Below are 15,052 nucleotides of genomic sequence, written 5' to 3'. Positions count from 1 at the left end.
CTTTCTTTGAGCTTTCTCTCTCTTCAACCTTGTTTTCATCGACATTAAAAACAAAAAGAAAAGGAAAATTAACTTCAACTTTTTTTTTTCAAACTTGAATTAAAATGGGGTTAAAATTTTCCGTTGAAATTTAAAAGCTAGTGTGGAGGTAGGACTGTGTAGAAACTCAATCAACAGCTGGGGTATGCAAGGGTTCACATATCCCCAGGGTGTGTCTATCCTTTACGAGGTGTAGATAAATCAATATTGGGAGTAACGCCATTTGGAGCCTTTATTTAAGGGAAACACTTGCATTTCCCGTCCGTATTTATTTAAGAGATACACTTGCCATTTTTAGTAACTTATCAACCCCACCATCTAATTAAATAATACATAAAATTTACCCAATGACCCACCATCATATTAAATAAATAATTTCAGAAACCCACCCCACCTCCCCCCAAAAATGACATGGTCCCCACTTGTTTACTTATTAAAATATCTACTGCACCCCACTTACTTTATTATTTTATTCATTCAATTTGTATCTCTTAAATAAATACGGAGGGAGTATAATTTAGCATCTGTGCTCTCTTAATTTGCCTCTACAGTAGAGTTGTTTGCAGTTTGCACAACCTGTTGTACGACCTTGAGTTCGTTCGAGACACAAAAAACTATAAAGTATAATTTTGAACTAAAACAATAATTATGCGAATATAAAAGACCCTAATAGTGTCTTTTTTCCCTTTCTAATATGTTGGGATGTTGGAATATACATATACTCTTAACTAATGGGTACAAAACTGGCACCATCCATCATAAATGTATACATTTCTGAAAGATGCACAAAAAATAGGAATGTAAGAGAAGTCAAGAATCCTTTGTTGTACACTGTACAAAAGTCCATAAAACTAGCGTGGTGCCAAGGTGGGTAAAACCGTAGAAGTTAGGTCACTGCCTGATACATCGGAGGTCATTCGTGCAAACTTGTTAAGTGACGGGTTTGTTGTAGAAGAAGAGCTACACGATTGCAGAGATGTGGTATCGGACATGGTCATACTATCAGGAACCAATTGAAGCACATTTTCAAGCTCCCTCACGACATCTAACATGCAAGGTCTCATCTCTGGCTTATCTTGACAACATCTCAAACCCAAAGCTATGAATCTCTCTACACATTCAGATGGATAGGTTCCCATTCTGGTGTCAATGATGTCAAACAATGAACCTGACTTCTGTGCTGCATTTACCTGCAATCATATATAGGCAACCTCAAATATATGTATAACGACTAATTAACATCATAGAAACCGAGGGGCCTGGGAAATTTACCTCGCGAACAAGGTTTTTTCCATGTGATATTGGTGGTACACCTGTAAGAAGCTCTAGAAATACAACTCCAAGGCTGTAGACATCGCTTTTATCTGTCAGCTGATGGGTCAAGAAGTATTCTGGGTCAAGGTATCCCTGTATTTGCAGCAGTATTAAGAATTTTTCAGCAACCAGAATCGTTTTGCAACAGCTTGATTATTTCACATAACATGATAATGAGAAATGATAAGCTGAAATTCACTCACCGGTGTTCCTTTCACAATAGTGGATATATGATGAGGTACACTGCCTTCATCATCCATAACAGGAGCAAGATGCGATAGTCCAAAATCAGCAACTTTGGTGGTAAGATTGGCATCCAGAAGTATGTTGCTGGCTTTAATATCTCTGTGAAATATTGGTGGGTTTGCTTCTGTATGCAAGTAAAGGATTCCCCTGGATGCACCTAATGCAATCCGCAACCTCATCACAAAGTTGAGGGTCCTCTCAGATTTACCTGTTCCATTAGATGCAGCTCACAATAACCACCAAATGAAAGCAGAATTATCTATGAACATCAAACAATAGACTTCGTATCTTTTTATCTTTTTTCTTTTTTTGAGAATTCTACTTCAAGAATATTGAAAGATGAAACAGGAGACTGCATAAATGCACCGAATTGATTTATCAAGAGCGCAGGCGCGCAGCAGATTAAAGTTTCTCGAAGTTCAAGCCTTAAAATTCATACCTGAAAGCCACTCCCTTAAAGTGCCATTTGGCATGAACTCATAGACAAGCACCTGCATGTTTAGCCAGAAGGATAACTTAGGAGGCGTAAAGGTTCTTTTCCACGAGGCATACACTGATACACAAAAGAAAAGTGACCTAATGGGTAATGCATATACATAATTTATGTTTCTCCAAATCAAGAAATTTTCCTGTGTAGCGTTTACCAGCTAAAAATTGGTTACTTCAACAGCTTTTAGCATTGACTGATATTTGAACTGATTAGAAACTAAGACAGACGGTTTCAGGTTCAGGAGTTCACTTCTTGGACTAGCTGGTCTCAAACAGTTCATTAGTAGAATTACTTAAAGGAGAGTAGCATTGTAGGAGTAAGGAAAGTTAATACACGAAGATTGAACATGTGTCATGAGTTGTATTTGTTTAGAATTACTAGTTGTTTGATTGACAGGTATAAACCAGTTAGTGAACTTCCTGGGAAACAGAATAACGGAAATTGTTTGAATTTCCTGGGAAATCCTACAACAAAGTGGAGGAAGTTCATCTTTTCCTCTTAACGTAAGTGAATTTTTCTCATTTGAAGTTCTACTTCCTCCAGTCAACCACACGATACTTCTCTTTCCAAGAAAAGAACACCACAAGTAAATGTAAATATATTGGGAAGAATAACTTCTTACATCCATCCAACGAAACAAATTATTAATCTATTCATCTAGCTCAGTACTTTTTGTAACAACTAAACATGAAAGAGCTAAAGGTAACTGAAAGGAGGAAAACTTACTTGTTCACCATATTCACTACAATAGCCAATCAATGAAACCAAGTTGCGGTGATGTAACCTTGATAAGAATTGTATTTCTGTAAGAAATTCAAGTTTCCCCTGCAGTGACCCTTCCTCTGCACGCTTAACAGCCACAACTGTGCCATTGGCTAAAACGCCTCTGTAAACCTTTCCATATCCTCCTCGGCCAACTTGAGCTGAGCTGTTAAAATTGCGGGTGCCTTGTGACAATTCTCGGAAGGTAAACTCTTTGACACCATCAACTTTCATGGATATCTTTGAAGCTGTATTGCACATTTACTTTCAGATCATAATTTTCAAAACGGAGCATTCACGTTGATTACAGTGAACTTACAAAAATTCTTTCTTGACAATTGTCGGCTTCTGTTTTTCCTTCTCATGAGGAGAACTGTGACGATCACAGATACTATAACAGCAGAAGTAATCACCACTACCGAAATGGCAGCCAAAAAACTCTTACTTATGCCACTCTTAGCAGTTCCAAGGTTCACTACAAGAAAAATATGTACAAAAAGTATCAAATTTAGAGATGAAAGTCAAAGAACACCAACCATTTAACTTTTAATCAAGGTTGAAGAAGTGCCTGAATTATGACAGATAAAGTTGCATACCATAGCTATAAGGACCCAAAAGTGTGAAGTTCAGAAGTTCATATGGGCCAAATAGATCACTTCCAGGAAAGTGCCATGTTGTGTATATATGTCTAATATAACGAAGCTCACTCTCATTGAAAATATGATCCGTTTTGCTGATATCTGGGAAGAGTTTCAAATACATCCGCAGACGAGGCCCTTCTTCCCATGCATATGAATCAACAGAGAGCTGATATCGGTCCAATTTCAAGGTATGTGTGATGTAAGACACAAAATCATATTTGTAAGGAGGGAAATAAGAGAAACTCGGACTCTTTAATCTATATCCTATTCTAATAGGAGCTGCACAAAAGCATGTTGGAGCTTCTGGAACAGATTCGAAATACTGATCCACAGGACATGCAGTGATAGGACAAGCTGCTGGAGTTGTTGGGCCATCAGATGTTCCATTTCCACCAGCATCAGAATCACAGAAAAGGTGTATGTTCTGTATGTTTGCACGGATGCAAACAGGATTTCCCCGAAGCCTGGAAAAGAACTCATATGATAAGAATTCAACTCGCCATGAAATCTCTTTTTATCAGTAAAGAGAAAATGAAAATGGGAAGGTACAACTTTGAAAACATTAAAATATTTGATAATTAGAGTAACTACTTTTGAGTAATAAAAATTGAAGCCATTTTCTTTATTCAGAGATGTGCCTGGATTATGTGATTTCTAAGTAATATAGGATCTTAATGAACAATAGAAATGCAATTATTGAAAAGGACAAACACTTGTCCAATATGTTCATCAGCATACGAATCTGATTAATTGCAAAACTGTTTGTAAGTTTACATTTACTACCAAACTTGTGTCTTTCCTCATTGATTTTGATCAACACTCACACCCATACATCTAGGGCGGCAACTAGAGGTAATGCAAAGTGCATGAAGAAAAACACATACTTGGTTTTGAAAACTCATGGAATATTTATAAGTAAATTAAACACAAGTTTGTTGTTATCTCGTTAATCTATAACCTAGTACCTAGTAGGATATAAACTGAAATGAGAAACAGAAGTTCAGAATACTATTACATGTTTCAACCAATTTGTAAAAGCAGAACATGATTCCACCTTTCCACATATTCCATGATGTTGTACTGATCTAAAATTTATCAAGACAAAGTGCACATACCTTAAGGTTACATTTTGTGGTGGATTCAGGTCCCCAGAAATGATAGAGAGCAAATTGTATCGAAGATCACTACATTTCAAAAGATAAACAAGAATTTCTATTAATCATCTACAATATAGACAAACTACAGGTGAAATAGGGATTCAGCTTTATGTAGTGCAGTACAAATATATGATCCAGGTCTTACACTAAAAGTCTGGCAGTAGAATTGAAGGATTTGTTGTGCCAAATGCCAGCAGGGATGGAACCATTTATAGAATTGTTTAAAAGCGACCTGTGAAAGGAAATCTCACTTCAGGAATAATGCATCATAATCCTGAATCTCTAAACGGGTAAAGTACACTCTATATCAGAAAAATAGGTAAGTCCATAGATTGTAAATCCTCATTTAGAAGATCCTGCAACTATCATTTTGACAATATATATAAACTCACAACATCTGGAGAGCTGGAAGAAGAGAGAAACTTTCAGGAATTGAACCATTCAGATTGTTATGCGACAGATTACTGCAAAAGGAACACGGAAAGTAATTAACATGTGCCTCTAAGGAAACAATTGAGAAAAGTGTTCTAATTCATTATACTTTATCTACATACATTGTAGTGACGTTATCTGACAGCTTGTTTGAAGGAACTGCTCCGGTGAACTTGTTCCAACTCAAATCTCTAAAACACAGATAGAGAAACAAGTTGAGGAAAAGGTCAAAAAAAAATTATGTTGAGTGTTGCTTAATTGAACAGGTACAGCAGAAGAACCAAGCTAGAACTTACATAAAACTAAGATATGGCATCTTGCTAAGATCAGGAACTGCTCCACCCAAGCTACAGTTTCTTAGACTTCTGTTGATCAATAAAAACAGGACAGAACTCAAGCAGATACCAAATATGCTCATCAATGATTTTGTCTCTTCTACTTTGAGCTTAAGAACCATCAGTGCGGTAAAAGTAAGCCAAATATGGAAGATGCATCGGGATTTCTCTAATGCACTAAGATATAGGAACTACACTTATAGCCAATTGGTTTTAGGATAGAGCCCTATATAGTGTTGTATGTGGACGGACTTTTATCCAATGCGGTCCATTGTGTAGGCCCATTGAAGATTTAATAAGCTTCACTCTGATTTATTACAAGCAGAAAAGGCAAGACACAAAGAAACCAGTAGGCTTTCATTTATTCATACAGACCTGCATCTGAACCTAGCAGTATCGCTACAACTGACAGTAAATTAAGAAAAAAAAATTATAGATACACTTATTATAAGCTACGTAGCGTTCCATAGATTATGACAATCCACTTAAAATTCTACACCGCTTCACCACAAAGTCAATAGCCAATATCAACCACTTTCAATACTTAAGTAGTGGGAGTTGCTGAACTTTTTGCCCACAACAACAACAACAACCAGCACAGCATAAAAAGATAACACAGCATTCAACTTGATCATTGTCGTGGTCACACTACAAAAGAGAAAACACCTTATTGTGTGTGTCAAAACTGCAAAGCACTTACAACTTTACCAATCTGGACAGATTTTGATATGATTCTGGAATCTCAGCGCCAGCAAACTGATTATTGTCAAGTTGGCTGCAAAAGGTCATTGGAAAAAACACATCTTAGCTAATAGAGATTAATCACAAACTAAATATCACCGCCACATTCAAACTATAAGAAGCAGAGGATTTGAGGTCATAAACACTACTAAGACATCATTGACGACATAAACAGTAATATGCCGTCAACAATGGGTTCAAATTGTACAATAAATAGTTGAACATAATCTAGTCATGGATGTTTGTCAATTGTCAGATATCACATGCTCGTCACAAGATGAAGAATGACAATCTAGAATAGGCAGCATCACAAAGTTGAAAGGACACATAGAGGTCAACAGAACTCAGGTGAAGGTCAAAGTACTCGTATCCAGAAGCAACTTCTTGTTTATAACTTCATTAGATAGCTATCTTAGGAAATGTATCCATGCCTTTCAATCAAAACAGAGGAAATATCATAGGTTTCTTCATCTCAAACAGAGAAATTGAGGACGCAATGGCTCATACGCTCATAGCCCTAGACAATAGACATTAGATAATTGAATGGAAACAATTGAAATCTTGGTCTATGTTTGCAATAATTATCATACACATGCACAAGAGAAGTAAGAGAGGCATAAATTGAAAGCCTTAAAAGTTAGAATTGCATTTCACTGGGCAAGAATTAAATTCCAGCTGCACTTATCAAAAGTTTGGGGATAATGTCCCAAGAAACCAACAACTTAATATTACTACAAAGGAAGCGTAGGAGTAACTTAAAAAATACTCAGTATTCAAAAGATTGGCGCAGAAATAACATACAGTATCATCAAATGTGCTAAAGCTGAGTACTCGGGGGGGAGTTTTCCAGACAAGTTATTGTTATCCACCAACCTGCATCAAGGACACCGCATTCCTTAAATGTTCTGAGATCCTTTTGAGTACAGAAATAATAATACTCCGTAAAAAAAAAAACATCCTTTGAGTCCACAAACATCTGATATGTGTACTCACAAGTGAGCAAGTTTTGGTAATTGGGAAAATTCGGGAGGAAGCTGCCCGCTAAGTGAGTTATTGTTCAAATGGCTGCAAATACAAACATGATTAAAAAGATTTAATAGTTAATAAAATAGGGCAATTCAAATTAGCAAGAAAAAAGCATAAAGCTAAAAGATTCACTCACAAATGTTTGCAATTGCTCATGTTGGCTAAGGACTTAGGTAGAGTGCCAGATAGATTATTCTCATCTAGTTGGAGTCTATCCAGATTTACAAGAAAGCCAAGTTCATCAGGAATAGAACCTGAAAATTGGTTTCCATTCAAAAGCCTGAATCATGGGACAAGATTAGTCACCCCAAATCATATAAAAGTTACAGCCCGCGTAGCAATTGGATTATCAATCTTAGAGGTGAAAATAAACTAAAATGAAGGATTGAACTCACAATAATATCAAAGATGAGAGATTCCCTATCTCCTTAGGAATGGTGCCAGTTAATCGATTCCACATGAGATCTCTTAAACAGTAAAAAAAAGAAAAAGACAGCATTAGCAGGAAGTAGTCACTGTTTCTGACAATTATAAGTTAAAAACAATGAAAGACTCACAAAATCTGAAGACGAGAGAAGTTGCCAACCTCAGGTGTCAAAGTTCCTGAGAGATTCATGTTCAGCAGCTGACTGCATTATGTAATAAAACATAGAAAATAGTAAGAAAAACAAAAGGATATAGTTGTATGGTTTTATTAAGAGTTTATGTATAGGGGAAAAGGGAAGGAAAATACAGTTCCCGGACATGGAAAAATCCGTCGGTGGAAAGTTTAAGGTAGCATAAAACACCGGTCCAATTAGAAGCACACGGATCTCCTTTACTTCTCCAGTTAACAAGATGATTCATAGGATCAACCAGTTTGGTTTTGAGCGACTGTAATGCGGCAACTTCATCCGGATGAGTAGATTGTGCAGAGGCATGAGGAATGAAGCAGAAGATGAAGATGAACAACACAAAGAACTGAATCACAAGTTTCATTTCCATCCCACCACCCAATAAAAGGCTTTTGGAGTTCAGAGTTTAGCGGCAGTCCATCAAGAGTCAACAGGTGCCAACAGATAAAGATAAAACCAAGCAAGTACTCTCTAGGAAGGAAGGAAGGAATCAAGATTTACCCTTGAAATTTACAGAACCTGTAAAAACAATCAATATTTGCAGTGTTTGAAGGTGACGACGTCAAAACAGATTTGTAGGATGATGATGATGATAATCAATTGAATGGTGTAATTAATCATATTACTATTAGTATAAGATACGATTAGTGATTTAATTAATGTTAATATCTGGAAAATGATGGACCAACATAATATTTATAAGAAGATTGAGTTTGTCTATGATGGGGTTAGGTGTGAAAAATGAAATCCCAGAAGCTTTCCCAAATAGCGTATAAAGTTAAACCCATTAATTTAATTACAAACCAGTCATCAACTGCAATAATCTACTAGTATAGTCGTACTGTACAAGATATAATAGAGTAGTTGATAATGATAATCATTAATAATACAAAGTAAAAGAAGGTTAATTAGATTGATAATTGACTATACTTATATTCATTCATTGACTTAGTTGCAGCCCCTGCTGATGCTGAGAGCATATATCCGCGTAAATGTAAATGTAAATGTGCTTCATTTTATTTTCTATTTTTTTTAAAAAAAATCATCACTGGCCCTTATGCCGGTAGCTTCTCCATGCAGCGTTGTCCTTTTTCCGTACAACCCAAGCCGCCACATACGACCGCCCACCTCTTTAAACACTATAGAGTATAGTGTACACAGTACTCCGTAATTCCTCTCCTGTCTTTGTTTTCGGGAAATATCATCACAAACTATTGAGTACTCTAAATTAACTGAAATAATCCTAAATAAATTGACTCTAAGTAGGACAATAGTATTCTCTCAAACTCAACTTTTATAAATTTTACCTCAAATTTTATTCATCTAATTTAATTTTTTTTCTATTTCAACCTTCTTTTATTTTTTCTACTAATTTAATTACCAAAATAGCATGTCTTCTCAAATAACAGTCAGTGATTTTCAATTTCCCATCACAGATTCACAGTTGGTTCTAAAATCTTAATTTCAGCAAAAACTCAGACCATCAGACAAAGTAGGAGTATAATAACTTTAACTAAATGCCAGATAATACCAACCCACTTTCAATAATACAAGTGGAGGAATAAAATAATGCACCTACAGATTGATAATAAAACACCTGGAGACTGGAGTATCAATCTACCTAATCCAAAGGTACTCCGTATCAATTTTTTACAATTGTGATAATCGAGTAAAAGACTATCCTAATTCCTAACTTTCGCATAATTTTCCTTTAGAAAACAAAAATAACATAATAGCATTAATTGCTTATAAACCCATATATGGCGTTAATTCATCAACCAAACATCAAAATATCTAATTTGGATTTCTCAGCTGCAACATTGTATTTCCTGTTCATATGGCCCACATCAAACCCACATACTAACGCTAAACAACTCCAGTTTTCAATATCAAACACAGACACCCTTCAAATATATGCACTACTTATCAAACAGACTGAAACTAGCCCAAGATATATACTACTACTATATACTCAGATTAAATTCGTATTCTACCTCTTTACAAACGTTGGTCAATGCTGATTTGATGATTATACCCACCAGTTTCACTAGTAGCCATGCTAAGGGGGAAAGGAAGAGGGGATATATGGCCTTCCTTGCAATGTCAAATCATACCCACATCTTAGCACAAGAATTTTTACCCGCCCTTTTTCGTTCTTTTCTTGGCAACCGCATCCACACTCTGTCTTTTTCTCTTCGGCTTAGACTTCAACGCCTTGGAGGTGTCAACAGCAGTATTACCATTAAGCTGCTTATTCTTCGATTCATCTTTGGCTTGAGCTACCAATTTCTCAACAACAAAGCACTTCAACCTCCTTAAGGTAGATTCACTCTACAAAATGACATATACAAACATGACCCATCAATTACATGAAAACAACTCGTTCAAACAACTGATTTGGAACCCTGTCTATTACCAGATTATCTATGTCGACTTCCACCTCTTCTGCAGTTGATTGAAAGCTTGGATTTTCCTGAGCAACAATCTCCAAAGCTTTCAGTAGATTTTCCCCAGAGAGTTTTGCCAGACCTCGTCCAAGTTTGTTTTTCTCCCGCGTTGACATTCTACTGAAATACCACATATTATTATCATCATCAATATATCTAACCAAAATTAGCAAATCAAACAGCACAGAAAAATGGCCATTGCAAACTCTTCACTGTTGGAAACACGCGAAAAATAATTCCAAAAGTGAACATGATTCATTGGTGCTGAATTATTGATACTAAACCACCACAAGGTACAGTTCCATAAATTTCACAGACCTGCACCTTCGGAGCACATCTTCTCTAAGTTCTTTTAGGCGCATGTCAAGCTTGTTAAGCTGCACACACAGAAAGAGGGACAAGGAGCAAAATGCAGCATGTTTAGTATCAAAACTGGTGTTAGGTCAACAGATACATTCTTGTAAGCAAGATAACTACATACAACTTCCCACCTCACAGATTACATCCTTTGTCATCTGAGCATGGTATGTCTGCTTCAAACCTGCCTCTTCCTTTGTCAGATGACCATGGTAAGTCTGCTTCAAACCTGCCTCTTCTTCTCTTCTTCCTTCCTGTACAAGCACAAGGGGAGACATATAACAATTAAAATGCAACAACTTAATTATTAGGGTGTGATTGAAACAAGCGGAACTAGAAACTCAAAATCAACAACCGAAACTTTCCAAGAAGCTGCAAATTTACCTCCTGCATGACTTTTGGCAAAAGTAGGAGCCACTTCTGCTCAAATTTTTCCAACAGAGTTTTCGCTGTCACATGAGCATCACTCCTTACATCATTATATTTAATAGCAGTCTTCAATATCCACCTCACATCATAATAAATCTCCCGAACATGGTTGTAGCCACTATCATCCTTAGCTTCCAACCTCTTTTTTATAGTCTTGAAATCCCTGGGCTTCCCGACAACTGACTAGAAAAGTAAATGACAAGAGCAGGCGCACTGGTTAGTTGGGGACCTTCTCTTCAAGTGAAGCATTTCTACACTATTGTCTATGATCTTTAGCAAGCAGAGCATAGGAACGTAGGGAAACTGTTCTTCAGTTGTAATTAAAAGAAATAGTTCATCATACCTCATTTAAGATTAGACCATTCAAATCTACAGAGTCCAAGGAAGAGCATGCACCGTTCCTTTTTTGAGTAAGCTGGAAAGAAAAGCAAAGGAACCATGAAGCAGGGAACTATACAGCATAAAAGTTTGCAAACGTGTGTAAGTGAAAAGGTTTGAGGGGAAGAGATGCCACAGGAGAAGAAGCAAATAGTTTATCAGCAATACAATGTAGTAAAGAGAAACGGTAACCCTACAGAGCTTGAGGCCGAAAGTAATATACACAAAGTTCCATTATTAAGTTTACGTGTAGCATAAGTTGACAACTACAACAGTATAGATATAGACATATAGTTAGAGACTATACATGATAAACGAATTTCTTAGCATATGAATCACTGCATGCATATCAAGCCTTTACATCAAAGAGAATACTAAATGACCTCGAATGGAGCCATCAATTGAACAAGTAATGTATAATTTCACAACACCGACCTAAGATGCAATTAAAAAGGAAGCAAGAAAGTGAAGCACTGCTCGGATTATTGACATAAAAGCAAGTTACCTGATTCAAGATGATGCCAAATTGCCTGATGAGGTCTTGCATTCTCTTAAAAGAAGCATTGCAATCCAACTGTTTTTGCCTACTCGTAGCATGTCTCCGTTTATCTTTACCCCTCGACGAATTGTTTATAGAGTCTCTAAGCTGCTTTTCTTGGTTGCTGGAGTAGAATTGTTCAATCTCATGTATTTTTTGTTCTTGCTGCAACTAATTCCAAGTCATTCTACATGGCAAGAAACTAAACAAATTGCGAGCAAGATTTAAAAACTAAATTGCACCCAAACAATAAAACAACCAAATCAAAATTAACATTTTAGCAATTCATACAGTAATTAGTAAGACATTTAGCGAAGAGTTCAAAAGAAACGACCGACATATCATATACTCAGTACTCCGTAGTTGAAATGGCGGTCACCAAGCATTCGGTTCAAAGTTGAATTAATGCAATCATCCAAATTCCAAAGCAATGATAACGAAGGCAATTATATGGAGTAGAAAGCAACATGAATCCAAATAAAAAGAAAAAGAAAAAGAAACCTTGACAACTTGACGTGACACCTCATTCACACGATGTTTAAAGGCTTTCACTTCATCATCATCATCATCATCATTTCGTACTCCTCCTCCCAAATTTGCAGGGACCTGACACTCAAAATATTCAAATTACATCTACAAACAGCAAATCATACTCCAAATTTTCACTTTTTTGTTCTCAAAAACAAATTTCTCAACAATTGGGAATGTAGAATTAAGTCGTGAATTAAAATGGAGAATTTTTTAGCGCATCAAGAATTTTGCATGAGACGATGAATACATTGAAAAGAAATTGAGAAAATCAACAGTTTGAAATTGGAGACGATGAATAAATATAAATTTAACGCAAGACGGTAAACAGAGAATTGGCATGTAAAATTTCAACCAAAAAGGAACAAAAAAAAAAAAAAATGAAATTATACCTTGAAAGTAGCGGGGGACTCCATTACTAGCCGCTCTTGGTTAGAGTTCATCACTAAATTTGAAAGTTAAGAACGATTAAGCAATTTCGAATTGAAGGATCAATTTCTGAAGTTTAAAGAAGGCTAATTGCCGTAATTGGAGATACAAATTATAACTTCTCCGCCTTTTCTCAAGATACCGCCATCGTCACAGATACGGAGTACTTTTATTCTTTTTTTATTTTTTTCTTCCTTTTTTCCCAAGTCTTAAAAAATGAGTAAAATGTGAAGAGATGTCAAATTTTCAAAATACCTTTGTTTCATAAAATTTTTGAAAATTTGCCAATTACTACCTAGGTGTTTAGTGACTTTGCAAATTACTACCTAGCTTGTTAAAAGTTGCTAATTACTACCTAGGTATTTAGTTATTGATGTCAATTACTACCTTAACCTATATTTCGTCAATTAGTCAATAAATATATCATAATCAATCGTTAATCATACTTTAATTATTCTAATTAATTAATTAAAAGTTAAAAAAATCCAAAACTAATTAAATAAGATAATCTGAAAATAACCAAAAAAAATTAAACTCCCTCAAACAAAAGTTTTAGAAATTACCAAAAATATTGGGATTTATTTTCGGAATAAATATTTTCAGAATTTGTTTTTCGGGATTTATCATTTTGAATTTTTTTCCGAAATTACCCAATTTTTTTTCTTTAAAGATCCAACACAGCAATTCGAAAAAAAAAGGTTTAAAAAAAAATTGATTTTTTTGATATTTTTAATTTTGGGTAATTTTTGGGATTTTAATTTTGAGAATTTTTTTTGGATTTAAATATTTATTTATTAATTAAAATGATTAAATTATAATTAAATGTTAAATTATAATATCATTAGTGGACTAATTGGACTAAGGTAGCAATTAACAACAATAACTAAACAGTTAGGTAGTAATTGACAACTTTTAACAAAGTAGGTAGTAATTCGTAAAGTACCTAAAAACCTAGGTAGTAATTGGCAAATTTTCCTAAAATTTTCAAACTAAAGTCCAGGTTAACATATAAATCAGTCTTTTTTTTTTTCTAATAAACATAACCGCCGACTCAATTAATAGTCAAAATCAGGTATGGTAGATTCAAAATGTCCAATTTGCTAAGTCGTGAATTTCATTGGAGATTTTGTTAGTACAATCACCAATTGGAGATTTTGCTTCTAGTCAAATCATCAATTGAGTTGACGATTTGTTAGACGGTAGATTGTAAAGGGTCATATTTAGTGATTCTTTACATCTTCTAAGCTCCCGCTAGTTAAAAATAAGTCTAAAAAAATAAGTCATATTTTTACAATATATTCCCCGATAAAATGTGTTATAAGTCTACAAAAGGTCTTGCGCGCACTAGGTGTACAATAAATTTATTGTACACCAAGATAACTTTTACCCTTTTTTTTGTAACTTTAACCTAGTTTTGATTAACTTTATATTAGTAAAAAAAACGTTGATAGATAAACATTTTAAAGAGTTAAATGATTAATTTTATACATTATTAGTGATTTTGAAGAAATAAGTTTTATTAAAATGAAAAAATTTATTACTAAAAAATGGATAAGTTTTACATATATAAGTTTAACTTTTAAACATTTTGAGTTAACTTTTACTATGGTGTACAATATTTATTGTACAACCCTTATAAATAAGAATTTGTAGGTCCTGCGCGCACAAGGTGTACAATAAATTTATTGTACACCAAGATAACTTTAACCCTTTTTTTTGTAACTTTAACCTAGTTTTGATTAACTTTTATATTAGTAAAAATAAAATTGATAGATAAATATTTTAAAGGGTTAAATGATTAATTTTATACATTATTAGTGATTTTGAAGAAATAAGTTTTACTAAAATGAAAAAATTTATCACTTAAAAGTAGATAACTTTTACATATATAAGCTTAACTTTCAGGCATTTTGAGTTAACTTTTACTCCGGTGTACAATATTTATTGTACACCCATTGTAAATAAGAATTTGTGATAAGCCTATTGATAATATTTTTATTTTACGAGATTATAAAATATTTTTTCAGACTGAAATTTATTTTTATAAATTGATCACCGTATTTAATGTTATCTTGTATAGAGTACTTCGTACGAAGTGTAAAGTAACTACTCCGTACATGTTACTAAACGAAACTGATTATTAATAATT

The 15,052-nt window shown here is 34.6% G+C and overlaps 2 protein-coding genes across 7 annotated transcripts; both read right to left on the bottom strand.

Annotated features, from left to right (window-relative positions):
- Positions 1-643: 643 nt before the first annotated feature.
- On the bottom strand, positions 644-8,522 carry LOC110804671 (probable LRR receptor-like serine/threonine-protein kinase At1g06840). 4 transcript variants are annotated; one of them, XM_022010274.2, is made up of 19 exons: positions 7,917-8,522; positions 7,741-7,812; positions 7,579-7,650; positions 7,320-7,463; positions 7,151-7,222; positions 6,959-7,030; positions 6,117-6,191; positions 5,378-5,446; positions 5,204-5,272; positions 5,042-5,113; positions 4,795-4,881; positions 4,608-4,676; positions 3,448-3,956; positions 3,171-3,326; positions 2,816-3,099; positions 2,039-2,090; positions 1,557-1,807; positions 1,312-1,446; positions 644-1,229 (listed from the first exon to the last, which is right to left on the bottom strand). In XM_022010274.2, the coding sequence occupies exons 1-19, from the start codon at positions 8,165-8,167 to the stop codon at positions 891-893; spliced, it is 2,850 nt and encodes a 949-aa protein (XP_021865966.2). In that variant the 5' UTR covers positions 8,168-8,522; the 3' UTR covers positions 644-890. The 4 variants fall into 4 exon arrangements, with proteins under 4 accessions (XP_021865966.2, XP_056684118.1, XP_021865967.1 ...); XM_056828140.1 differs by having other exon boundaries at positions 7,928-8,512; XM_022010275.2 differs by having other exon boundaries at positions 7,770-7,812; positions 7,917-8,014.
- A 1,041-nt stretch (positions 8,523-9,563) lies between these two features.
- On the bottom strand, positions 9,564-13,127 carry LOC110804686 (transcription factor GTE6). Of its 3 annotated transcripts, none has more exons than XM_022010299.2 (9): positions 12,867-13,127; positions 12,448-12,552; positions 11,914-12,111; positions 11,374-11,445; positions 10,986-11,213; positions 10,736-10,855; positions 10,563-10,621; positions 10,214-10,364; positions 9,564-10,128 (listed from the first exon to the last, which is right to left on the bottom strand). In XM_022010299.2, exons 1-9 carry the CDS (start codon positions 12,915-12,917, stop codon positions 9,934-9,936), a joined length of 1,179 nt encoding a protein of 392 aa, XP_021865991.2. In that variant the 5' UTR covers positions 12,918-13,127; the 3' UTR covers positions 9,564-9,933. The 3 variants fall into 3 exon arrangements, with proteins under 3 accessions (XP_021865991.2, XP_021865989.2, XP_021865988.2); XM_022010297.2 differs by having other exon boundaries at positions 10,214-10,361; positions 11,914-12,117; positions 12,867-13,119; XM_022010296.2 differs by having other exon boundaries at positions 11,914-12,117; positions 12,867-13,118.
- Positions 13,128-15,052: the final 1,925 nt, after the last annotated feature.

The sequence above is a fragment of the Spinacia oleracea genome, chromosome 5 (genome assembly GCF_020520425.1).
Source record: "Spinacia oleracea cultivar Varoflay chromosome 5, BTI_SOV_V1, whole genome shotgun sequence".
NCBI lineage: Eukaryota > Viridiplantae > Streptophyta > Magnoliopsida > Caryophyllales > Amaranthaceae > Spinacia > Spinacia oleracea.
The sequence above is the reverse complement of the archived record's forward strand: the minus strand, read 5'-3'. Positions and strand labels throughout refer to the sequence as shown.